The sequence below is a fragment of the Mustela erminea genome, chromosome 5 (genome assembly GCF_009829155.1).
Source record: "Mustela erminea isolate mMusErm1 chromosome 5, mMusErm1.Pri, whole genome shotgun sequence".
NCBI lineage: Eukaryota > Metazoa > Chordata > Mammalia > Carnivora > Mustelidae > Mustela > Mustela erminea.
The window spans coordinates 5,692,759-5,714,599 of NC_045618.1; the positions used below are offsets into that span (position 1 = coordinate 5,692,759).

Consider the following 21,841-nt stretch of genomic DNA (forward strand, 5'->3'; position numbering starts at 1 on the left):
TGCTCTGTGATATTTAATATGTTCTCTTGTTCAATCTGGGCAACAAAGTTGAGAGATAAATACTGTTATCTATTTGTGAGGAGCGAGCTCTGAGCAAGGTACCTGCTCAAGGTCACAGCTGGGGAAAGGTGAAACCTCACCAGCCTCCTCTCTTAAAAAAAAAAAAAAAAAAAAAAAAAAAAAAAAAGGCAGAGCACCTCCTTTCTTTCTCCTCTGTGTGCTGATAGCTGAGCTAGAGCTTTTTGGCAAGAAGGGGTAAGAGGGGGAACCTGGAAGAACTCCTGCTCTGGAGGAATGCAAGGGACTCTGAGACCCTGTCCCCAGGGCTTGGATTGTCTGGGTGGGCCAGATCCAGCCACAGGGGTGACCCATGCCACCCTTGACCTGAGCCAGAAACTGACTCCTCTGCATCTCCTACCTCTTCCTGCTCCTGGGAGGTCCTTCCCTGACTCTAACCTCAATCCTCCCGCTTCTGTCCCCACTGTCCCAGCACGCAGGCACATCAGTGCCACCCAGCCCCGCTGCTCCCTCTACCTGCTGCCTGCGCTTCAGCCGTCTTCCTGCAGCCCGTAACTGGACACTGTTTGCTCCCCAGCAGGTACCCTGGCACACTGTATCTGGACCTCCTCCTCTCTGGAGCCTGAGCAGAGGGTGTCCCTGCCCAGCCTACTGACCTTTGCCTGTGTGAGCCCTGGTTAATTTTTGCCCAGGCTGTGGGCTGTGGGGCTCCTCCCCCGTCCCCTCAGGGATATAAGTCTGGCCTGAGGCTGCCTTGCTCCTCGCCATCCTGAACCTCCCCCAGCCCCCACCCTGCCCTCACCATGGCCAAGGGCTTCTACATTTCCAAGGCTCTGGGCATCCTGTTCATCATCCTGGGCGTGGCGGCCGCATGCACCATCATCGCTCTGTCCGTGGTGTATGCCCAGGAAAAGAACAAGAACACCGGGAGCTCCGCCGATGGCTCCACAGCAAGCCCCACGAGCCCCACGAACCCCGTGAACCCCACGGCCCCCACCACCACTGGGTCCACCACCGCGGCTACCACCTTGGACCAGAGCAAGCCATGGAACCGTTACCGCCTCCCCAAGGCTCTGATTCCCAGCTCCTACAATGTGAAGCTGCAGCCGTACCTCACCCCCAACAGCGACGGCCTGTACACCTTCAGCGGCAAAAGCACTGTGCGCTTCTTGTGCAATGAGTCCACCAGCGTCATCATCATCCACAGCAAGAAGCTCAACTACACCAACATCCAGGGGCAGAGGGTGGCCCTGCGGGGCGTGGGGGGCATCCAGGCCCCTGCCATCGACAGGACCGAGCTGGTGGAGCTCACTGAGTACCTGGTGGTGCACCTCCGGGAGCCGCTGCAGGTCAACAGCCAGTATGAGATGGACAGTGAGTTCCAGGGGGAGCTGGCCGACGACCTGGCGGGCTTCTACCGCAGCGAGTATATGGAGAACGGTGTCAAAAAGTAAGTAACAGTGGGGTCTGTCTGCTTGGTGGGGGCAGGTACCAGATCGGAGGCAGAGCTGGATCCTGGGGGCCAGGAAAGGGCTTGGATTGCAAGTCTTGGAACCTGGAACCTCTTGCTGGCCCCTGACTCCATCCCAGGGGCTAGGGGAGCAGCCCCTCCCCTGGGGGCTTCCGTAACCCACATTAGGGAGTCAGGGGCGAGTGGTAACAGAGCCTCTTGGACAGATAGGGAAACCGGGGCTCAGGGGAGAGAAACTTGCCTAAGGTCTCCTGGCTAATATAGGGATGGAGCCTGCCGGGACTTTGATCCTGACTCCTGAAGGAGCTCTGCTCTCCCCGAGGAGCTGGCGTGTCAGGGCCGAGAGGCTGCCAGGGAGAGATGGAGACGGGGAGGGCAAGAATGAGTCTGGAGCAGCCTTTCCCGCACCCCTTCCCCTGCACGCCTGGCAGCACCCTGAAACCCCCACCCCGCCCACCCTCACGGAGCCCGAGTGTTTCCCCGGCACACGCTCTGACGTCCTGGTTTGGGCAGGGTGATCGCCACGACACAAATGCAAGCTGCAGATGCCCGGAAGTCCTTCCCATGCTTTGACGAGCCAGCCATGAAGGCCACGTTCAACATCACCCTCATCCACCCCAGCAACCTTGTGGCCCTGTCCAACATGCTTCCTAGAGGTGAGTGGGTCTGTCCTGGGGCCACACAGCCTTGGGAAGGAGGCACCCCAGGGCTAGGATTTGGAGCAGGGGAGAGGAGGCATCCCTTTGAATTCCAGTGCTCCCTGCCCAGGCCCCAGCGTCCCTCTCCCGGAAGATCCCAGCTGGAGCGTCACGGAGTTTGAAACCACACCTATCATGTCTACTTACCTGCTGGCCTACATCGTGAGCGAGTTCAAGAATCTGGAGAGGATAGCACCCAGCGGCGTCCTGGTAAGAAGCTGGGCCCACTCGTTCTTCCCCTTCTCCAGGATTGGCCCCAACCCGAGGGATATTCTTGTTCTGATTCATTCCCATCTCTGCCCCTGAGTTGTTAGACCAGTGTTCGAATCCTGGCGCTGAGTGTCTGGGACAAGTGTCTCAAGTTTTGGCCCTCAATCTCTGCAGCTGAATGTTTGCTCTCTCCTCATGAAGGGTGTTCCCAACCCTGGGTCAGGCAGACGGCGGCCATGACTGCTGCTATTCCCAAAGGCTCCTCCCTAGGACTCTGAGCCCCTCAGAGACACCCCCCCCAACCTCCCCTCTGCTGCCCATGCCTCTCAGTTTAACCTAGTCGGTGCCCTCACTAGCCTGCTGGCCCCTGGGGCCCCGCCCATCTGCACCGGGACGCAGGAGGGGCCTCTGATCTACCTCCTTCCTCTCTGCAGATCCGAATCTGGGCTCGGCCTAGTGCGATTGACGAGGGCCATGGAAACTACTCCCTGGATGTGACAGGCCCCATCCTAGACTTCTTTTCTGCACATTATAATACCCCCTACCCACTCAAAAAATCTGGTGAGTGAGGGGCCTTGTGGTGGGGACAGAAGATGGGGCACCCCACCCAGAGGCCATCCTGCCAATGGCCTCGCCTCCCACAGACCAGATCGCCTTGCCTGACTTCAACGCTGGCGCCATGGAGAACTGGGGGCTGGTGACCTACCGGGAGAGTGCCCTGCTGTACGACCCGCTGTCCTCCTCCACCGGCAACAGGGAGCGGGTGGCCACTGTGATTGCTCATGAACTGGCCCACCAGGTAGCCCCCACCCATCCCAGGGAGGGCCGAGAAGTGAGTGGGGGGCTCTGGGAGGAGAGGGCACAAGCCCTAGGCAGCTGCAAAGGGAGGAGGGTCCCAGCTAACAGGATAGCGGAGGGGAGTCACGGTGATGCCAGCCAAGTCCCGGCCAGCGCCTGGCACGTGGGGGACACTCAGTGAAGGGGAGTTCTGGGTACTGTGAGTGACCTTCCCTCCCCAACAGTGGTTTGGGAACCTGGTCACCTTGGAATGGTGGAATGACCTGTGGCTGAACGAGGGCTTTGCCTCCTACGTGGAATACCTGGGCGCCGACTATGCAGAACCCACCTGGAATCTGGTGAGCCGGGGGCCCCGGGTGCAGCGTCGGCGGGCCCCCCACCCCGCCGCCAGGCCGGTCTCCTGATGAGCACTGGGGATTTGCAGAAAGACCTCATGGTGCTGAATGACGTGTACCGTGTGATGGCCATAGACGCGCTGGCTTCCTCCCACCCTCTGTCCTCGCCTGCCAGCGAGATCAACACGCCGGCCCAGATCAGCGAGGTGTTTGACTCCATCTCCTACAGCAAGGTACGGAGGCAGCGGCGGGCAGGCAGAGGCAGTGGGGACGCGGCCCACAGAGCCCCGCTTTGGGAGCATGCGCAATGGCCCTGTCCTGCTGGCTCAGGCCCACTTTCTGAGACGCCCTCCCCTTCCCCAGGGAGCTTCCGTCCTCAGGATGCTCTCCAGCTTCCTGACAGAGGACCTGTTCAAGAAGGGCGTGGCGGTAAGTACCCTGGGCCAGCCGTGGGGGTGGGTTTCCCCAGCCCCTGCTGTGTGTCCCCGAGCCCCCGCCTACCCCAGGGGTTCAGTGGGAGAGGCTGGGGAGCACCAGCTTCGCCTTCACCGTGGCCTTTCTTTCCGCAGTCCTACCTCCACACCTTTGCCTACAAAAACACTGTTTACCTGGACCTGTGGAACCACCTGCAGAAGGTCAGTAAGAGCCAGCTGCCCGCGGCCATTTTTGGGGAGTCCTGAGATGCTGTAAGTCTCGGGGGGGGGTAGTTGGCGCAGCACGTGTGGGAGAGAATGTGTCCAGCTCCACGGCTTCCCAGCCCAGGCAGGTCCTCTGAAGGAAGCCTTGGTTGCTCGTCTGTAAAATGGGTGCAGCGAGAGCTCCTCGAAGGAGGTGTTTGGAGACCATGGGTCAAGACCCCAGGCAGGCAGCTTGCCTCCCCCCCACACCCAGCCCGCACGGTTCCTGAGTCCTCCCCTGCCTGGAACTTTGGAGTCAGTCATTCTACCTACTCAGCACTCCTAGCTGCCCTGTGCCCCAGTGGGCCCCTCCCAGGCCTGACTCTGCACACTCCGGCACCCCCAGCACCAGCTTTGACCTTTTCGCCCTGCCCTGCCTTGTCTTCCTGTCCCCTCAAACCTCACGCAGCCCTGTCTGTGGGACAGACCCTCTGACCACCCCGCTTCCCCTCTCCTCTCCCTGCCTCTCCTAGTGCTGGAGTCTGCACACTGCCATCTTCCCATCGGTTCCCCTCCCTTACAGCAGCCTGACTGACCCGTCCTGAGTCCCAAGCCCAGTCCAGCAGGGAGGGGAGACCAGAGGCTCGTCAGGGAGTCACAGCTGGGCTCCAGCACCCTTCTGGCTGGTCTCCAGGCCAACTTCTATCTGCCAGGAGCCTGGTTGGGCCCTCTCCCCAACATTCCCTCCCTGGACCCCCCACAACCTGCTGACAGGGGCACCTCACTGCCTCCACACCGTCTTCCTAGCCTGCCTCAGTCTCTCCCTCCTTCCTCTCCTGCAAAGCTGAGCCCTCCTCCATGCCAGGTGCCTCTCTACCTCCACCCCTCCCTCCCACTCCCTCTGTCCCCGAGCCCCCCCCTCTGCAGCCCCTCCCAGCTCCCCTCCCTGCTCAGCTTCTGCCCTTCTGACACTCTTCTTTCTCTTTCCTATCTTTATTTTCTCACTTAATAGCAGATGTTAACTTCTTGTTGTTATTACAAAAGCAACGCATGTGCGCGGTAACAGATGATAAAAACCTGAGAAGACAGTAGAGAGCACCCTAAGCCCGTCCCCAGACCACCCACACTCTCACCCACGCGCTCGCTCCGCGCACTGCCTGCTCCTGGCCCTCCTGTCCTCCTCGCAGGTTGTTCACTCTGGGCAACCGCCTGCCCCCGCAATACCCACCTCACCTTGGGCCCCAGAAGTGGTGGAAGGGGGGAGCCCACCTAGATTTGCAGCGCACCAAACGACTGGCCGTTCTCAGCTGGCCCAGCCCTGGGACCCAGCAGCTCCTGCCTCCCTGCGGGGTGGCACTTCCGGAGCGAGGCGGGAGGGGGCGCACCGCTGACGGCTGCCCCTGTGGCTCTGCCCCAGGTTGTCGACGATCAGGCAGCCATCAAGCTGCCTTACTCTGTGCGCACCATCATGGACCGCTGGATCCTGCAGATGGGTTTCCCCGTCATCACTGTGGACACCGCCACGGGCAACATCTCCCAGAAGCACTTCCTCCTCGACCCCGAGTCCGTTGTCACCCGCCCCTCAGAGTTCAAGTGAGTGGAAGGGGTCACCGACGCAGGTGTCCTAGGGAGGGCTCCGAGGGGCAGTGGCCGTGGCGCCCCTTGGCCATCTCAAGTCCAGGAGTGCTGCGATCCCGGCCCTGGTGGCCGGAGACAGGCTCTCCCTCTGTGGCCGGGAGGATGGGAGTGCTCGGTGCGGCAGCAGGGCAGACTCGGAGAGCTCTTCCCCGGCCGCGCCAGGAGCTGCTGTCCCTCACCACCTGGTCCCGGGGGGGCTCTCGTTGCAGCTACCTGTGGATCGTGCCCATCACGTCCATCAAAAAGGGCGTACAGCAGGCAGACTACTGGCTTCCGGAAGTTCAACAGGGTAATCCAGCCCTGTCCCAGCAGACGGCGGGCCCACCCTAAACCCCCAGCTCCTGGCCCACGTTCTGGGGGTTACAGCAAGACTCGGGGGCAGCTTCCTTTGTCATTTCATTCAACAAACAGAGCTGAGTACTTCGGTTCTAAGCTCTCCTCTGCTGTTGCCCAGCTGTGTGAGCCTGGGCGAGTTACCATCCCTCTCTGGTCTCTCTTTCATCATCTATAAAATGGGGCTGAGAACGATATCTACCCCACTGAGTTGTGTGGGGACTAAAGAAGAGAATGTATATGAAATGTTTACAACAGCACATGGCATAAAGTGTGAACAGCCCTGCTGTGCCAGGTACTGAGGAAACCAAGCTCAAGGCAGTTCCTCCTCGGCCTAGGCCAGAACTGCAGATGAAGAGAAGGAAGATAAGCAGCTAGAACTTTCCAGAGCTATGTTGAGTACTTTAACAGAGGCATGTGGCCTCTGGGCTGCTGCAGGACGGGAAGCCAGGAATAAGAAAGCATCAGCTTTGTGGAGAGGTGAGGGAAGGCTTCCTGGAGGAGGTGAGCAGGACCTTAGAGGAAGGGAAAGACAGCCAGGCTCATGGCGGCAGAGGAAATAGCAAGTGCAAGGCATAGAGGTAGGAGAGAATGTAAGGACTGTGACTAGGGCAGAGGTGTGCCCTCCAGGTGAGGCAGGTTCCTGAGGTCCCTGCAGGCTGTGAGGCACAGTGGCTGTGTCCTCGGGCCAGGAGGAGCTGGGGCAGGTGGGAAGTCGGCAAGGACCACCTCTGTGGAAGGACCCCTTCTGGCTGCCAGAAGAAAGACTGGAAGGGAGGGCTGAGAGGGCCAACCCTGGGGGGGTAGGGGGTTGACTGGCAGGAACAAATTGTCTGGTCTTCCCCCTCAGGGACTGGGGCGTGCTGGAGCTGTTCATAAGCCCAGAGAGGATGAGGAGGACCACAGCTTGGGGAGCTGAGTCTGAGTGGCCCGGGGGTATGGGGATGAGATGTCCAGGCAGATGTCCAGGCCAACCCACGGTAGAGTTTGGCCTGGCAGCCCCGTCCTACACCCCTTCTTCTCTCCTTTCCTTGGCACTGCCTAAGGCTTGAGGGCCAGCCGGTGCCAGGCTGTGTGGGAGGCAGCTCTCGTCGAGGCCTGGAGAGAGGCAGGCCAAGGGTCGGCCTGTGGCCTTCTGGGCAGCCCCACCCAGCTCCGGTCTCTCTCCACAGCCCAGAATGACCTGTTCAGAACCACAGGTTCTGATGAGTGGGTCCTGCTGAACCTCAACGTGACGGGCTACTACCTGGTGAACTATGATGTAGACAACTGGAGAAAGATCCAAACTCAGCTGCAGACAAATCTGTTGGTGGGTGTCGGCACCCCCACCCCATCCCCTGCCCCAGGCCCCGGGCCCAAGATGGCGCCCCAGACTGCCGGGCCTGCCCCCACTACCAGCCTGAGGTGACGCCCTCTGTTGCCCCTTCTAGGTCATTCCTGTCATCAACCGGGCTCAGGTCATCCATGACACCTTCAACCTGGCCAGGTGAGTGCCCCCGTCTTCCTTGGGCCCAGCCTGGCTCAGGCCTGGTGACTTCAGCAAGTGCTGTTCCATCACGAGAGCTGGTGCTCTTCCTCTCGGCCTTACCGTCCCAGGCACAGGGCGGCGGGCTCCCCGGGCTTCTGCACACCCCGCCCTGGACCCCCAGATAATCATCCGAGACTTGGTTTGAGTACTTTACCTCAGGCCATATAGGAGTCGCCCCTGAGAGCCAGACACAGGCCCGTCCCCTCTAAAACCACTCTAAACGGGCTTTTCCTGAGGATTGACAGTGGGCCAGGCCTCCACGGTAGGCGCTCAGAGAATCCGGGAAGGCCAGGACAGGAGAGAGGCAGCACCTACTGTGTTCCCCGCAGGTGCTAAGTCAATTTAAGTGATGTCCCCCATAGACACGGACGTTTATGAACCAGATGTGTGCACACGGCCTGAGAGGGAGGGGGGCGGAAGGCGCAGAGGGCCAGACAAATCAGAGAAGAGGTGGGCGGAGCACAGGTTTCCGCCCTTATGAATCTCTGCTCTGTGGCCTTAGGCAAGTCACTTGACCTCTCTGAGCCTCAGTTTCCTCTTCGTAAAATGGGGACAGTATGCGATGGGCTGCGGGTGAGGGCGGGGCCTGAGCTGGCCTCATCTGCGGTGCCAGCGCATCCGTTCGCGGTGAGCACTGGAGCTGGCGTGTCTGGGGCTCTGGGACCTTAGGTTCCACGAAGGGCTTGGAGTTCCCTCCCTGGGGCTGGACTTACTTGAACCCCTCTGTTTGTCCCCAGTGCCCAAATGGTCCCCGTCACCCTGGCGCTGAACAGCACTCTCTTCCTGAACCAAGAGAGAGAGTACATGCCCTGGGAGGCCGCCCTGAGCAGCCTGAGCTACTTCAAGCTCATGTTCGACCGCTCTGAGGTCTACGGCCCCATGAAGGTACAGAGGGGCGTGGCAGGGTTCAAGGACCCGTTGGTCTAGTGCCTGAAATTGCACCATCAGGGAGTTCACGGAAATGTTATCTGGAGTGGTGGACCCTTCAGAATGCCACGACGCCGGGTTCTTTACCAAGAGGCGCCTGGGCAGGGTGGTGAGAGGGATATGGGGTGAAGGGAGCAGGTGCCGACGAGGCAGGTTGGGGAGGGCAGAGAAAGGACACAGACTGCTAGCGAAGTTTGCTGTTTGGGAAGTTAGCACTGTCCGAAGGCACAGAAGAAACCGCTGCTCGGAGCTGGGAAGCCTGCCATTTACCAGCCCTGTGGCTTCAGCCAGCTCTCTTCAGCCCCAGCGCACTGTTCCCTCTGTGAAGTGAGCAGGCCCGTACCTGCCAAGCCCAAGGGCGGGGAGGGAGAAGCAGGTTAACAGCTTTGAAGTTGGGGTGATTGGGGGCGGGGTATGTTGAGGCTCCCATGAGGGAAACTCCGCAGTTTCAGACCCCCCCCAAAAAAACCACCCCAAACTCTCAATGTTCAACAGTTGGGGATTGGTTAAGTAAATGGCAATATCCAAAATGGAGTATTACATGGCCATCAGATAATACTCGAAGAAAAGCAAGTGATGGCATGCGTGAGGTTGGGTGGGAAGGGGCAGAGGGAGAATCTTAAGCAGGCTCCACACCCAGCACGGAGCTCAACAGGGCTCAGTGTCACAACCTTGAGATCATGACCTGAGCCAAAATCAAGAGTCAGACGCTTAACCCACTGAGCCACCCAGGCACCCCTTGAAGACATCATTTTTATTTATTTATTTTTAAAGATTTTATTTATTTATTTGACAGACAGAGATCACAAGTTGGCAGAAAGGCAGGCAGAGAGAGAGGGGGAAGCAGGCTCTCCCTGATGCGGGGCTCGATCCCAAGACCCTGAGACTGTGACCTGAGCCAAAGGCAGAGGCTTAACCCACTGAGCCACCCAGGTGCCCCAAAGAGATCATTTTCACATTAACTTTCTATCAGGGTAAATGCAGTATTAGTGTAAATGAGCTTTTAACTCAGGGAAGTGTTCAAGGACATGGAGGCATAGCATCTGCAACATCTTTGTCCCACTGCCACACAGGTCCCAGAATTCACCCAGGTTTAGAAGGTTCTAGGTTGGAAATTGTTCCTCAGCGAATTTCAGGGCTTGCTCCACTGACCCCCAGTCTCTCATGTTGCTGTTGAGAATCAGAGCCTTGCTCATTTCTGGTTATTTGAATGTGGCCATTCTCCCCCTTCTGGAAGCCTGTGAGCTCTTCTGTCAGTCCTGGTGTGCCTTTGTGTGGGTCTCTCTCCTCCCCTACCCTTTCCATCTGGGCATTTTGACATTGTTCCCTAAAATGTTTTTCCCCTCCTTGTTGTTTGGTTCTCTTTCTGGGTCCCCTGTTTATCCAACGCATTGTTCTTGCGTTGGCCTGCCTTCTGTCCTGCCCTTAAATTCCCAAGAGCTGCTCCTGGTCCCAGTGTCCTTTGCAGATCTCCGAGTGCTCAGAAGGTACTCATCTCAGGCTTTCACCAAGCTTTCTTTTTCTTCCATTGACTTGTTCCATGAGTCTTCTGTTTGTTTTGGTCTCCTTTGGAGAGATCACGGCAGAGGCTGAGCTGCCCTCTTTGGATTTGAGAGTAAGGCAGTAAAAGGCAATTAGAAGTTCCATGAGGTCATGTTTGTCACCTGCAGGTCTCACCGGGGGGTGACTGGGGCTACGTGACTCCTCAGGGGGACCCTCAAATATTAGTATCCATGGGATGTCTGGTTGGCTCAGTTGGAGAGCATGTGACTCTTAATCATGGGGTCATGGGTTCAAGTCCCACATTGAGTCTAGAGATTACTTAAAAAGAAAAAAACAAAAACAAAAACCAGTGTCCAAGAGTGTTCCCCTGAGACCGGAGAGTCATCCTTTATCTTCTTTTTTTTTTTTTTTTAAGATTTTTATTTATTTATTTGGCAGAGAAGCAGGCAGAGAGAGAAGGAGGGGAAGCAGGCTCCCCGCTGAGCAGAGAGCCTGATGCAGGGCTCAATCCCAGCAGCCTGGGATCATGACCTGAGCTGAAGGCAGAGGCTTTAACCCACTGAGCCACCCAGGCTCATCCTTTATCTTGTATAACAAAGCTGTGATGCTCGCTTTTTGGGATTGGGGATGGGGCAAGAAACTGGAAATGTCTCCATTCGGGATATAACCTTTCATCTCTGACCTCTCTCTCTTTCCACCCCACCAATCCTTCCCCTTTGTCTGGTGACCCCTGATTCTGAGCCCCAACCCATTCAGCCTCACCCACGGGGGAGGGCGGGGTTTGCCTGCTGCCAGGAGAGAAGCAGGAGCTTGAGGGTTTCATTACTCCTGCTACAGACCCTGACTCCTTCGTGTCCAGCCCTTGCCTCACCCCTGTCCCCTGAAGACCTGTCCCTCTGATTCTGGGCCCCTTGAGCCAGTGTCGCTTCTGGTGGTGTGTGCCCCGCAGCAGGCACTATGCTGCAGGCGCACCTGTCCCTCTCTCCCCACCTTCTGGCTCCTTGCCTGCACCGGTCCCTCATCCACTCTGGTTTCCCCTCCTGTTTCCTTTGTTCTGGAAGTTTGTTCTTGGACATAAGGCAGGACTCACGTCCCAGTGTCAGGGACAAAGAGCAGTGTGCAGAGTTATAGAGATGCTAGGTAGAAAAGGAAGAAGAAGGGGTAAGCTCCCCAACGTGAAAATCATAGTTTGGGGAAGCACCTGGGTGGATTGTATTTTCTGCAGACACTGCTCCATGTTTCCTAAGCTCTTCATAAGGGAAGTGGGATACTAAAAAAATAAAAAATCAAAAATAAAATTAAAAATAAAATAAAAAAGAAAAGTGGGGTACTTAGCATTGGGCAGTGGGGGTGGGGCGAGGCATAACACTCCATTCAGATGTGGTGACCCGGAGACCGGACTGTTACACTGGGTAAGGCTCTCGGGAGGGAGACCCTCAGAACTGTGAGCTCCAACCTGGGCCGGCCCTGGCCTCTTTGAGCCCTGTGGCCCCCGGGGAAGGCCTGAACCTCCAACCTTTCCGCCTCCGCCTCCTTGCCCTTCACCCTGGCGACACCTCCCTACCCACGTCAGAGGTTGTGCAGGGCTCCAGAAAAGTCAAGTGTGAGTCTCACCTTTGAAGCCCTTCCTGTTTTCTTTTCCCCAGAGTTACCTGAGGAAGCAGGTCTCGCCTCTGTTTGATTATTTCGAAAATCTCACCCAGAGCTGGACGAAGCACCCAGACACCCTGATGGAACAGTGAGTGGAAGCTCAGAGCCCTGCTCGTTGCCTCATTTCCGGAAGTCACGGGCGGCCCAGCTCCCCTGACCTGGGGAGTCCCGAGCGGGGTCCTGCAGTGTCGTCTTCTGGAGGACAGCTCCAGGCTGGACCAGGGCCACCGGCCACAGAGAGAACCCCTCCTAGGAGTAGGAGGCCTGCCCTGAGGCTCTCTGTGGCCTGCGAGCCTGTCTGGCCTCCTTATACAAGGGACCAAACTGAAACTGAGGTCCCTCACTGGCTTGGTCATTTTATTTTATTTTAAAGATTTACTTACTTCTTTTGGAGAGAGAGAGAGCGAGAGCGAGCGCACAGGAGCTGGAGCAGGGCAGAGGGAGAGGGAGAGGGAGAGAGTCCTCAGTCAGTCTCCCTGTTGAGCCCTGACATGGGGCTCTGTCCCAGGCCCCTGAGATCATGACCTGATCTGAAACCGAGAGTTTAACTGACCAAGCCACCCGCGCGCCCCTTGGTCATTTAGATTCCAGGTGTTCAAACTGGGGCTAGAGCTCGTACTGACCCCTCTAGGTCCCAAGGCACAAAGCAAAGAGGGGGACCCGATGGGCGGAGTGGGTTACAGCCGCAGACAGAGCCCAGGCCCTGCCATCCTCCCTGGAGATGTGCATCAGCAGGGGACTCCGGCCGGAGTCTGGGCCACGTGACCCACGGGCACACTGACCAAGTGTCACCCCCGGCACAGGTACGGTGAGATTAACGCCGTGAGCACCGCCTGCACCTATGGGGTTCCGAAGTGTAAGGAGCTGGTCTCCGCTCTTTTCGCAGAGTGGAAGAAGAACCCCCAAAACAACCCGTGAGTGTGTCCCCTGCTCCTCCCCCCCCCCCCCCCGCCTTCATCCGCCCCTCAAGCCCACAGCCATGTCCTGGTCAGACCCTCGTCCCACACTCCCTGCGGCTGCTCCTCCTGACGCCCCCACCCTTACCAGGATCTACCCCAACCTGCGCTCCATCGTGTACTGCAACGCCGTGGCCCAGGGCGGTGAGGAGGAGTGGAACTTCGTGTGGGAGCAGTTCCGAAATGCCACGGTGGTAAACGAGGCTGACAAGCTCCGTGCGGCCCTGGCCTGCACCAACCAGGTCTGGATCCTGAACAGGTGAGGGCTGCGGCCGGCCGGGGCTGGGTGAGTTTCCCTCCCCACTGGGAACCAGGATCCCCACGTGCGAGAGAACGCACCAGCCAGGCCTCCACACTCTCATTCACAGGATCCCCACAAACTCGTGCAGTGGGGTAGTACGTTCCCCATTTTACAGATGAGAACACTGAGGCTCAGGGAAGCAAAACCACTTACCCAAAGTCCAGAAGCTTTAATAAGTCATGGAGTCAAGAGCTGAACCCGGGTCTGGGTCTCCGTCCCCAGCTTTTAGCTGCTGTAGCTTCTTGGCCTGTGATTGACCGCAGCTCAGTTCTGCTCTCTGTCAAGGGCTCTGGGGCAGCTGGACCTGAGTCCTCTCGGACATGCAGCCGGGCACACCTCCAGCTCTTGCACAAGGGCTCCTGGCTCCCACTCCTGGGCCCCAGGAAACAAAAGCCTCTCTCCATGTCAAAGACAAACATAGCCACCCTACCTGGGATAGGGCTCTTGAGCCAGGTTTTTTTCTTTCTTTTCTTCATTTGTCCATGGCCCGTCATCAGATATTTATCAGGCACTGGGGCCACGGGACACATGACGTTTGGCATAGCCAGTGACCCTGTCAGGGAGACTCAGTATCCCTCCTACTAGAGGGAGGTTGACTAAGGGGTCTTCAAACCTTGGTAGGCCGAAGCGACATGAAGAGGCTTACAAGAGAGGTGTGGGGAGGGGAGGGTGGGGTCCATTGCCCTCCTGGGTTCTCTCTCTCTCTGTCAAATCCTCTGACCAGAGCCCTCGGAGGAGGTCACGAAGTCAGCACCCTGCCCTCACAGGTACCTGAGTTACACCATGAACCCTGACCTCATCCGGAAGCAAGATGTCACCTCCACGCTGAGCAGCATCGCCAGCAATGTCATCGGGCAAAATCTGGTCTGGGACTTCGTCCAGAGCAACTGGAAGCAGCTGTTTGACGAGTGAGTCTGTGGGAGCATGTTAGGAGAAGTGCCTGCAGAGGCTGGGGTGTCCTGGGGGGGGGGGGCGTGTCTGTGTGAATGGGGCCCCGCAGGGCTGGAAGTTGGGGGACCTGTGGGCACTGCTGAGGAATGCGGGAAAATGAACCAGCTCAAGTGGAGTCGGGTTGGGGGCAACACGAGGCAGGTGTGGGCCGGCAGAGGGAAGAGAGTCTGGTTCTCTGCAGAGATGGGAGCAGGGACACTGCGATCAGACCTGTGTGCATGTCCCTAGAGCATGTCATTTCCTCTGGTCTACGAGATAAGGACAGTCGCGGCGTGGCTGTGAGGATGCAGTGTCACCGGCCTGTCCCTGAGCATTAGTTCCCGGCCCTTCATGGCTCTTCTCTCCCCCACAGCTTCGGCACTGGTTCCTTCTCCTTCTCCAACCTCATCCAGGCGGTGACCCGACGGTTCTCCTCGGAGTTTGAGCTGCAGCAGGTAAGCAGCCCCGGCCCCTCGAGTGGCCCCCAGAGGCCCATCACAGTCTATTCAGCGAGCGGCCCCTGAGTGTGCTCTCCACACTGCCAGAGCCTTCCTCATTTCCAGGGGAAGGAGGGCATCCGGGCTTTTTAAGTGGTGACAGTTCAATCAGAAACATGCATCTGGGAATTCTTGTATAGGCAAAAAGTGAAGAGAATCATATAAACAAACCTCCATGTTCCCATTACCCAGATTGAGCAATTATCAACATTTTGCTGCTTCTTTTTGGGGGGGTGGATAATTTTCGGGCACAGGTCACTTACATAATTTCACCTGTAAGTGATTTAGTTATATCTAAAGGAAAGGAATTTTTAAAAGATAATCTCAGTGTCATTAACAGGCCCAAGAAAAATGAACAATCATGTTCTATTCAGGGACATTTAAAACCCTCTAGGTGGCTTCTTTTAAAATTCCTTTTGCAATGATAGATATGCTTGAATCAGAAGCCAAACAAAGTTAACTCATTGTATTAGGTTGATTTGCCTTTTTCTTTTTTCATTGAGAAACAATTTATGTAGCACAACGCTCATCATGTTAAGTGGTTTTCTGTATATTTACGAGGCTGTACAACCATCACCACCGTCTAGTTCCAGAACATTCTTGTTATCCCCCAAAAGAAGCTGTGGCAGTCACTCTTCCTCTGTCCCTAGCCCCTGGCAACCAGTCTCTATGGATATGGCTATTTTAGATATTTCATAAAAAGGGATCATGTAATATGAGCCCGCCTAGCATCGGGCTCTCAAGTTTTATCCATGTTGTAGCATGTAGCATTTATGGCTGAATAATATTTGTGTGGCTATACCACATCTGTTTATCCACCAATCAGTTGGTAGACACCGGGTTATTTCCACTTTTTTTCTTTTTTTTTTAGATTTTATCTTATTTGTTTGTTTGAGAGAAAGAGCAAGTGTGGGAGACAGTACGAGCGGGGCTGGGGTGGAACAGAGGGGCAGGGAGAAGCAGACTCCCTGTTGAACAAGGACCCCACCCCCAAAATATGGGGCTCCATTCCCAGAATCCTGGGATCACAGCCTTAGCCGAAGGCAGACCAAAACTGAGTCACCCAGGTGCCCCCACTTTTGACTATATGAATAACTCTGTTATGAATATTCATGTACAGATTTTGGAGTGATTGTGTGTGTTTATTTCCCTTGGGTATACACCTGGAAGTGGTACTGCTGGATTGTTTGGTAACTCTGTTTAACTTTTTGAGAGATTGCCAGAGTGTTTTCCAAAATAATTGCACCTAATTTACATTCCACCTGCAGAGTAAGAAGGTTCCAACGTCTTTCTGTCTTTGTGGACTCTTACTATTTTCTTTTCTTTCTTTCCTTTACTTCTTTCCCCTTCCTCCCTCCCCCCCTCCTTTCTTTTTTAATTATAGCCATTCTGAGGGTGTGAGGTACATGGACTGCATTTCTCTAATGACTAATGATGACGAGCATCTTTTCATGTACCTATTGGCCATTCATACATCTTCTTTGAGAAACGTCTATTCAAATCCTTTGCCCGTGTCTTAACTGGGATACTTGTCTCTTTATTGTTGAGTTGTAAGAGTTCCTTATATACCCTGGATAGTAGGCCCTTACTGGATACCTGATTTGCAAATGTTTTCTTCCATTCTGTGGATTGTCTTTTTACATTCTCCATAGTGTCTCTTGATGTCCTGAAGTTTTTAAATTTAGATAAAGTCCAGTTTTCTAATTTTCCTTTTATTGCTTGTGCTTTAGGTTTCATATCACATGCTACTAAGAGTCTTACCATTTTAGCCCTTACATTTAGGACTTTGATTAATTTTGGCTTAATTTTAGTATATGATGTTAAGGTAGGGGTCCAACTTCATTCTTTTGCATGTGGCTATCCAAATGTCTCACCACCATTTGTTGAAAAGATGATTCTTTCACCCAGTGAATGGTCTTGGCATCCTTGCTGCAATCAATGGACTATAAATGTGAGGGTTTATTTCTGGACTCTCAGTTGTGCATCATTGATCTATCTGTTCATCCTTAAGCCAGTACCACACTCTCTTGATAAGTGTAGCCGTGCAGTGAGTTTAGGAATGTGAGCCTTCCAACTTTGTTCTTTTTCAAGACTGTTTGGCTATTCAGAGTCTCTTGCATTTCTTTGTGAATTTTAGGATCAGCCTGTCCGTTTCTGGGAAAGAAGAAAATGCAGTTGGGATTTTGAGAGGGATTACATCGAGTTTGTAGATCGATATGGGAAGGGTTGCCATGGAATAATATTAAATCTTCCAACCTGTTAACACAGATTTGGGTCTATTTGGGTCTTTTTTCCTTTCATTTAGGTATTCTGAATTTCTTTCAACAATATTTTATAGTTTTCAACTTGCCAGCCTTGCATGTCTTTTGTCAAATTTATTCCTCAGTATTTTATTCCTTTTGATACTATTATAAATGGAACTGTTTTCTTAATTTATTCTTTGTAGGGGCGCCTGGGTGGCTCAGTGGGTTAAGCCTCTGCCCTCAGTTCAGGTCATGATCTCAGGGTCCTGGGATTGAGCTCGGCAGAGAGCCTGCTTCCCCCTCTCTCTCTGCCTGCCTCTGTGCCTACTTGTGATCTCTCTGTCAGATGAATAAATAAAATCTTAAAAAAAAAAAATTATTCTTTGATGTTGCTCTTCCATCTTGCATCCTTGCTGAATTCATTAGTTTTAGTAGTTTTTTGGGTAGATTCCTTAGGATTTTCTATATTCAAAATCATGTCATCTGCGAATGGAGATAGTTTTACTTCTTCCTTTCTAGATGCCATCTATTTCATTTTCTTACCTAATTGCCCTGGTTACAACCTCTAATAGTATATCTTAATCTCTGACATCTCTCTCTCTCTCTTTTTTTTTTTTTATAGTGCCATTTATTTGTTGAAACAGCTAGGTTGTTTGTAGTATAGAAATGGCCACATTTTTAATTTCGCTGATTACTTCCTTGTGGTATCTTATCTGATTTGTCCCTCTCTCTTTCCTGGATTGGACTGAGATTACAATTCAATTAAAAGCTAAGGTTCAACTCAATAAAGAACCGTAGGGTGAAGATCAGAGATGTCCAGGAGCCAGATTTAACCACAAGGTTCTTGGTTTTGACCTCTGCTCTAGATAAAGACTTTAATGGGGGGGAAGAAGGGGAGAGGAAGGACTGGCCCTTCCTCTGCTGGAGAAAGCCTGTGGCTGTGTTCCCAAGGGCCCTAATGTGGGTGGGAGGCCCGAGGCCTGGACAACCTTCTGCTTGAGGCTGTGTGACCGACCCAGCCTGGGGCTGAGAATCCTCATTCTCCCGGCAGCTGGAGCAGTTCAAGAAGAACAACATGCACATAGGCTTCGGCTCAGCCACGCGGGCTCTGGAGCAAGCCCTGGAGAAGACCAAAGCGAACATCAAGTGGGTGAAAGAAAACAAGGAGGTGGTGCTCAGGTGGTTCACAGAAAACAGCTAATAGCCCTTGGTCCTTCGTCACCTGCCCGCCCCCACTTCCCCGTGTGAGTGAGATGCGTGCATATGTCTGCCCGGTGGCCCGCGGCAGCAACCCCTTCCTAGAGCCTGAGGTGACAGTGTCCTCCCCTCAGGGACAAAGCCCACATTTTCTCTGGTCTGCCCATGGGGCCAATCCAGTGTCCAGTGGCCAGACTGTCCAAGCACCTCCCAGCCCCTGCCCCTTGTGCCCACCCCCACCCTAGGCCTGGCACGGTGCCTGTCCCTCGGGCCCTGGGGCTGATCTCAGGGAAGCCCTGCTCCAGGGCCAGATGAGCAGAAGCCCTCCATGGACGATGGATGGCCTTGGGGGGGTAGCCCTGTGCCCTCTCTCACCTTCCCATAAAGACCCTGAACCTAAAGAATCAACAGGGCACAAGACCTATATATTTTTTTTCTAAGAGAAAATGTAAATAAAGGATTTCTAGATCAGTGTCGAGACTCATTACTAAACTAGAGCAGGACTGGGTTTGCACAGCAGCCAGGAAGACAGCGAGGGAACCTGGAGTGTAGGGATCCCCAGGGAGCACAGGAGGGGAGAAGTATCCAGAATGCTTGTGTGTCCTGTGGGGTCCGCCTGCGGTGCCTCTCATCCACTCCCCCGTGGCGGCTGGGGACCTGGGTGCTGGAAGCTACGAGGAGGTAGAGGCCAGGCAGCCAGACCCAACGGTTCTCACGATGCAGTGAGAGAGCTGGGGCTCGGTGCCGGGCCCAGGACAGGTCGTGGCGGGGAGGCAGTGTTTTTTTTCAGAAAGCATTAGTTTCCATAGTTGCAGATGCTGGGGTCAGCCCCTGCCCAAGCATGAGGGACAGGAGCAGGTGCTGAGTGGGCTTTTCTTCTCGTGGCTCGGTCAGCACACCTGGAACAGTGAGAGAGGGGCTTGGAGGGAGGGCAGGCAGCAGGCCCTGGGACCCAGGCCCGTCTGACCCCTCCCTGGCCAAGGGCCTGTCCCATCTCCTCTCCTGGACCCACGGTGGAAGGTGGGATGTTACTTTGTGAAGTGGCTGTTTTTAAGAGCAGCGCGCAGAGAAAGGCCGGTGCCCTCCAGACTGCCTGGGGTAGCCAGGGGGTCAGTGCCTGTTCCGAGGAGAAGCTCTGGGACCCCCATGGCTCTGCGGCCTGCACTGGCCTTGGAGGAAGTTTCTTGACCCATGGAGCCAGGTGGTTGGAAGCTCACCTCAGCCTCAGCCCCCCACCCCCGGGGCCCAGGTGAGCACCCCCAGCTGCTGGAGGGCACGTGGGAGGTGACACACCACAGGGCTCCTTGGGGGTCTCCTCCAAGTGAGTCGCTGGGCCTGGAGGCCCGGAGACCAGAGGACCTGGTGTCAGAGCACAGCTTGGCCAGTTTCTTGGGCAATTGACCCAAAGTTCTGGGTTTTGGCTTCCACATCTGCACGATAAAGGTGACAGATCACGGAGCTGGGGTGTGGATCTAAGGACAGTCACGTATCAGGGTATCGGCGGCACTGCCCCCCTTCCCCCCACAGGAGATTTGGGGGGTGTTACCCTTAGCCTAGTCTCCTGGCCTGCGGGCTCCCCTTACAGCCTCTGCTTGGCCTTGGGAGAAGTGGGGGTGGGGCTGGGCCCGGAAGGCGGTCCCTCATCAAAGGTGGGGCAGCCAAGGGGTGAGAGCAGCCCGGGGGGATGGGGTGGAGTCTCTCCACCAATCAGGAGGCTTCCCTCAGCCCAGCCCCTCAGGGCTGGGCCTTCCTGTCGCCAGTGCCCAGCAGCTGTGGCTGGCACTTAACCTTCTGGGGATCAGATGGCAGGCCCCCTCAGGAGGTCCCGCTGGGGGAGGGCCCAGCCCCACCAGGGTCCCTGGGAGAGACCTGGCCTCCAGGGAGAGGAGTCTGCAGGGAGCCTCGGCTCTGTGCCTGGCACTGGGCCGAGTGTTTATGCGCATTATCTCATTTGGGTCTCAACAGTCCCAGGAGATAAGGAGTGGTTTTCTTATCTCAGGTTTGAAGATAAGGAAACTGAGGCGCAGAAAGAGTAAGTCAGTAGGGCTAGAGGGAGTTGCGGGCTTCGAAGCCGCGCGGAACAGAAGGCCTCCCCCCATCTAGAGCTAGGGCAAGGTCTGTGGCACCCACCTGTTGGGAGCTCCCACCACCCCACGGCTCCCCAGGCTGGCCTTCAGATGCCCTTGTAAGGGCCCATTCAGCCAGAGCTGCCCCACCCCGGTTGTACTGCCAGTTTGCTATAAAACTTAAATTGACCTTGCCCACCCCCCGCCAGGGGAACTTATATAAAAGCAAGTCTGGGGGGCGCCTGGGTGGCTCAGTGGGTTACAGCCTTTGCCTTCGGCTCAGGTCATGATCCCGGGGTCCTGGGATCGAGCCCCACATCGGGCTCTCTGCTCAGCGGGGAGACTCCTTCCCCCTCCTCTCTCTGTCTGCCTTTCTGCCTAGTTGTGCTCTCTCTCTGTCAAATAAATAAATAAAATCTTTAAAAAAATAAAATAAAATAAAAGCAAGTCCGGGAAACCAGTCCCAGGTAACAAAATCCAAGTACAAGGGTGGTCAGACCAGGTGGAGGTATTCAATCAGTGGGGGGCGCATACTGTCTCCTAGCTACCAAGGAGTATGGGCCCCGCCCTTTGGGAGCCTTTTGGCACCAATCCTAACCAAGGTGTGATAGGCTAAATCAAATGTCTACTAGGGTAAATTGTAATTCAATTGGTCACCTAGCATCACTGTGGAGTTTCCTGTGTGTGTTATAATCTCATTGGCCACCTGTGTGTAGCCAGGCCCAACTACGTGGCCTTTGCTCTATAAAAGTTAGTCTACAAAGCAAGGAGGGGTCTTCCACTCTGTAGGGGCGGCTCCGACCGGTCTGCTTGATGGTCGGTCTGATTCCTGATGCTTGGCGCGAAATAAAGCTTTGCTTGACCTTCGCTTTGTATCAGTCCCGCTTCTTTAATCACGGACCCATTATTGGGGTACCCAATTTTGGGGGGACCCAACACCCTGGGTGTCTGGAGGAAATCAGGTCCCTAGGAATCCAGCGAGGGCACCCAGAGCCCGACGCCCGCCTGCAAAACCTCCCCCAAGTCGCACACAGAGCAGGGGCCAGAGTGGAACTCAAGCTGCTCGTCCGTGCCCAGCACTCTGCGGTGGGCTGACCGCTCAGGGCCAGTGGGGAGGCAGGCCCTGGACGGGGTTGGGGACGGTGGGGGAGGTCTCCCACCTCCCCTTACCCAGGAGGCTTCTCGGGAGGCATGTGCTTTACAGTGAAGGATCATGAGAGAATGTCCATTCTCCTATGGCTGGGGATGGAGGGGGGTCCCCAGGAAGGTGTGGGAAGACCAGTCGTTCCGGGCAGGCCCCAGGCAGCAGCGCCTCTCCCTCCCCTGCCAGGCCCTTAGCAGACAGGCACCGTCAAGAGTGGCACACCCAAGGCGAAGCCACGGAAGGAGGTGACGGGCTCCTGCTCCTGAGAGGCAGGCTTGAGCCTTCCCGTGCAGAGGCTGAGGACAGGGGTGGGAGATCAGCCCAAGCGCCCCGCCTCTGCTCCCGGACCCCCCACTCCAGTTATACCCAGCTGTCTCCCAGGCAACGCTGGCTGGCTGCCTCTCCTGCCTTTGCACCTCTCTTGGGCTCCACTCCAGCCCTTGCAGGACGGGGGAGCTGACCTTGGAGCTGGAAGGGCATGGCCCTCTGTGATATGACCAGCGAGCACCTCTCCCTGTCCGGACAGCAACCAACCCCCCTGGGAGCCAAAGGAAAGAGATGGGCAGTTGTTTAATTTTGCCTTTGGTGCAGATGCTGTGAGACTACGGAGCCAAGACCTTGGGTCTTCTAGGGAAGGAGAGAGCACTGGATAGGGAGTCAGGGGCCAGGCATCCCTGCCTAGCTCGGGGGCTAGGGAAAGTGGCTTCTCTGCCTTGGCTTGCTTTCTCAGCTATGAAATGAAGGGGTGGGGAATTTCCACTGAACCCAAGCCTGTTAAGGA

General features: G+C 55.6%; 1 protein-coding gene across 1 annotated transcript; it reads left to right on the forward strand.

Moving 5' to 3' along the window:
- The first annotated feature begins 595 nt into the window (after positions 1–595).
- On the forward strand, positions 596–18,323 carry ANPEP (alanyl aminopeptidase, membrane). The gene is made up of 20 exons (XM_032345502.1): positions 596–1,468; positions 2,003–2,145; positions 2,258–2,397; positions 2,832–2,958; positions 3,042–3,196; positions 3,420–3,533; positions 3,620–3,763; positions 3,894–3,959; positions 4,100–4,165; positions 5,565–5,740; positions 5,995–6,074; positions 7,291–7,427; positions 7,549–7,604; positions 8,384–8,531; positions 11,723–11,814; positions 12,530–12,640; positions 12,774–12,941; positions 13,751–13,891; positions 14,287–14,368; positions 17,705–18,323. The coding sequence occupies exons 1-20, from the start codon at positions 822–824 to the stop codon at positions 17,852–17,854; spliced, it is 2,943 nt and encodes a 980-aa protein (XP_032201393.1). The 5' UTR covers positions 596–821; the 3' UTR covers positions 17,855–18,323.
- The last annotated feature ends 3,518 nt before the right edge of the window (positions 18,324–21,841 follow it).

Bases quoted from the DNA above. Each gene is read 5' to 3' on its own strand.
- ANPEP (XM_032345502.1), top strand. From the start codon at position 822: ATGGCCAAGGGCTTCTACATTTCCAAGGCTCTGGGCATCCTGTTCATC. The intron at 2,959-3,041 runs GTGAGTGAGGGG...CGCCTCCCACAG, and splicing joins CTACCCACTCAAAAAATCTG to ACCAGATCGCCTTGCCTGAC. The intron at 13,892-14,286 runs GTGAGTCTGTGG...TCTCCCCCACAG, and splicing joins TGGAAGCAGCTGTTTGACGA to CTTCGGCACTGGTTCCTTCT.